We start from the raw sequence: 2,500 nt of genomic DNA, 5'->3' as shown, positions 1-2,500 counted from the left end.
AGATCAGACACGAAAACGTGCAGATGTCATGGAACGGTATCTTTACTTTTCTCCGCCTTGTGACTTAGTTTAGTGGAACACCGAAGACAAGAGGATTGCATAATATCGGATTTAGAAGCAGAATAAGTTCTTTACTTTGAAATTACACACTCGTATTCATGCATACATGCATACATCTCACTCACATAAGTATTGCGTGTGTATCTGTGGATGTTTTTAGATGTATGTATTAAACACTGAAAAGATAAATAAGATGAAAATACAAGCTCCAATTAAGCTATTGACGTTTCCTTTCGTGGCTTGATATAATATACTGTACATTATGCTCATCGAATGTTAACAGTCGTAATTTTTTTTCATTCACACACACATACACACGAACACACACATACATACACACACACACACACACATATATATATATATATATATATATACATATATATATATATATATATATTATATATGTATAAAGATGTATATATATATGTATATATATATGTATATATATAAATATATATATTTATATATATACTGTATATGTATATATATATTATATGTATAAAGATGTATATATATGTATATATATACATATATATAATGTATATATATATATATATATATAAATGTACACATACACGTACAGTCAAAATGAAAAATACTTTACATACATTCAAATTATAGTACCTATTTTGCATGCAAACATCCAGAGTATTTACTGAAAGAAAGTTTATTATTTAAACATAATTCTAGCATTTGCATCCGGATAAAAACAGCGAGATTTTAATTTCCATGCGTTACCTGATCTCCGAATGGGGTCTGGGTGCCATCCTCGTAGTTGCGTATATTTCAGAGGCGGCTCTTGAGGCCGCTCTGCGCTCCTCCTCCAGCTGCTGAGGACTTACAATGGCTTCATTCCTGACGGTGAACTCACTTTCTGCCCGATCGCTTGGGGCTGGGTCTTCGTCCAAGCCTGGGTTATAGTAGACCTGGAATTCCAATGACCAATCAGTTTCAAAGGATATGACAGATTGCATTTTTTTATAGCCTATGTACCAAAAAGTTTACGTTATTTGTATTACATTTAAACGTCCTTTTTCACACCATAGTTAACCAATGGTGTTTTCTATACGGTATTCCATCCATAACAGAACCATGATTTTATAGAGAGAGGGACATATTGTAGATTTAAAAGGGAAATTAATTTTTTTCTGGTTTGAACATTCAGAACTTGTCTTACTACAAAATAACGTGAATTGAATTGTTATCACGCTAATTACGTTAAAAATATTACCGTGAGCTACTGCAGAAACGATAACAGTAAAGCTAAAATGGATGTAACTTTGGTTACCAGAGTAGTGAAACCACCGTACATGTCCCCTTGATGTCACTTTTCAGCATTTTTGGCTGTATTGTTGCCATAGCCCATTTCTGACCGGAAGGACTAGACAGTCTTAAAAAGAGCATTTATGGATCCAAAGACAGCAGACCACAAGCTCCACACAAGACAACTTGCCAGCAAGAAAGGAAAATGTCAGGACAGCTGCCGAGCGGAAAGCGGTTTTTCAAAATTACTGACTTGTGACCCTGCAATTAAGCATTTCCTTTCGAGTCCCAATGAAAATATCTTCGAAAAGTCGTGTTTTTATGATTTTAGGTTAAAACAAAGACTGAAGAGATCTCTTATAATCATAGTAAAATTGAAGTTTTTTTTTTTCTGTTTTAATAAATTGAAGTAAATTATAACAGTGATATATCACAGAACTGTTTTTAAAGGGGAAAAAATTATACATGTTGTTACCAACCTCTCTTGAAGAGTATCCTCTATTTAAGGATTCTCGAGACCTACTCCTCTCCCTCCTTTGTCTCCTAGGTGGCCGGTCAGGAGCATATTCATAGCTGCTGACGGAAGAGGGCCGATACCCGCTCGGCCCAGGTTGTGTGTAATCCACGTAACGGGACGATGGCTGTTGCCTCTCTAGACTCATGACGGTAAAGTGGAATGATATGCAACCTCGGTCTAGGAAAAAAGTCTTGACTAGATTTGTCGCTTCAGAAACTTTCCTTTCGATTGTGTTGATGCGTGAGATATCCAGGGGGTGAAAGTGGCGCCAATATGTTTGAATAAAAAATATATATAACCAGTCCAGCGAGAAGAATAGTTGATGGGAAGAACTCGCCGAGTTGATGTCACCAGACTGGTATGTTGGAGATCAGGAAGTGTTGCAGGAGAAAAGGCGAACAGCATCCATTAAAGAGACGTAGTTCACTTTCTGAAAAAAAAAATTATGTGCTTTAATACGATTAAGAAATACAATATTTGTAATTGATCATTGATTGCAAAACTTCTTTAAACACATATCAGCTATATGATTTTTTCTTTGGAAAGTGGTAAAAAAAACCTTGCCAGACAAGTGTTGAAATAATTAACTGTTTTTATCTCTTTCTTGATTTCGTCACATTATTCACGAAGGGAGGAGACAAAAGAGAACACTTTGAT

At 35.2% G+C, this 2,500-nt stretch overlaps 1 protein-coding gene across 1 annotated transcript in view; it reads right to left on the bottom strand.

Moving 5' to 3' along the window:
* The window catches only part of LOC137642208 (uncharacterized), a 35,621-nt gene that overhangs the window by 12,259 nt on the left and 20,862 nt on the right, over window positions 1-2,500 (bottom strand). The window contains exons 2-3 of the mRNA XM_068374745.1: window positions 1,806-2,273; window positions 802-989 (exon numbers count right to left, since the gene is read on the bottom strand). Of these exons, the coding sequence (XP_068230846.1) occupies window positions 802-989; window positions 1,806-1,988 (371 nt within the window). The 5' untranslated portion in view covers window positions 1,989-2,273. The remainder of the gene's footprint in view (window positions 1-801; window positions 990-1,805; window positions 2,274-2,500) is intronic.

This window comes from Palaemon carinicauda, chromosome 6, assembly GCF_036898095.1.
Source record: "Palaemon carinicauda isolate YSFRI2023 chromosome 6, ASM3689809v2, whole genome shotgun sequence".
Taxonomy (NCBI): Eukaryota; Metazoa; Arthropoda; class Malacostraca; order Decapoda; family Palaemonidae; genus Palaemon; species Palaemon carinicauda.
This window is presented reverse-complemented; position numbering and strand designations above follow the sequence as displayed.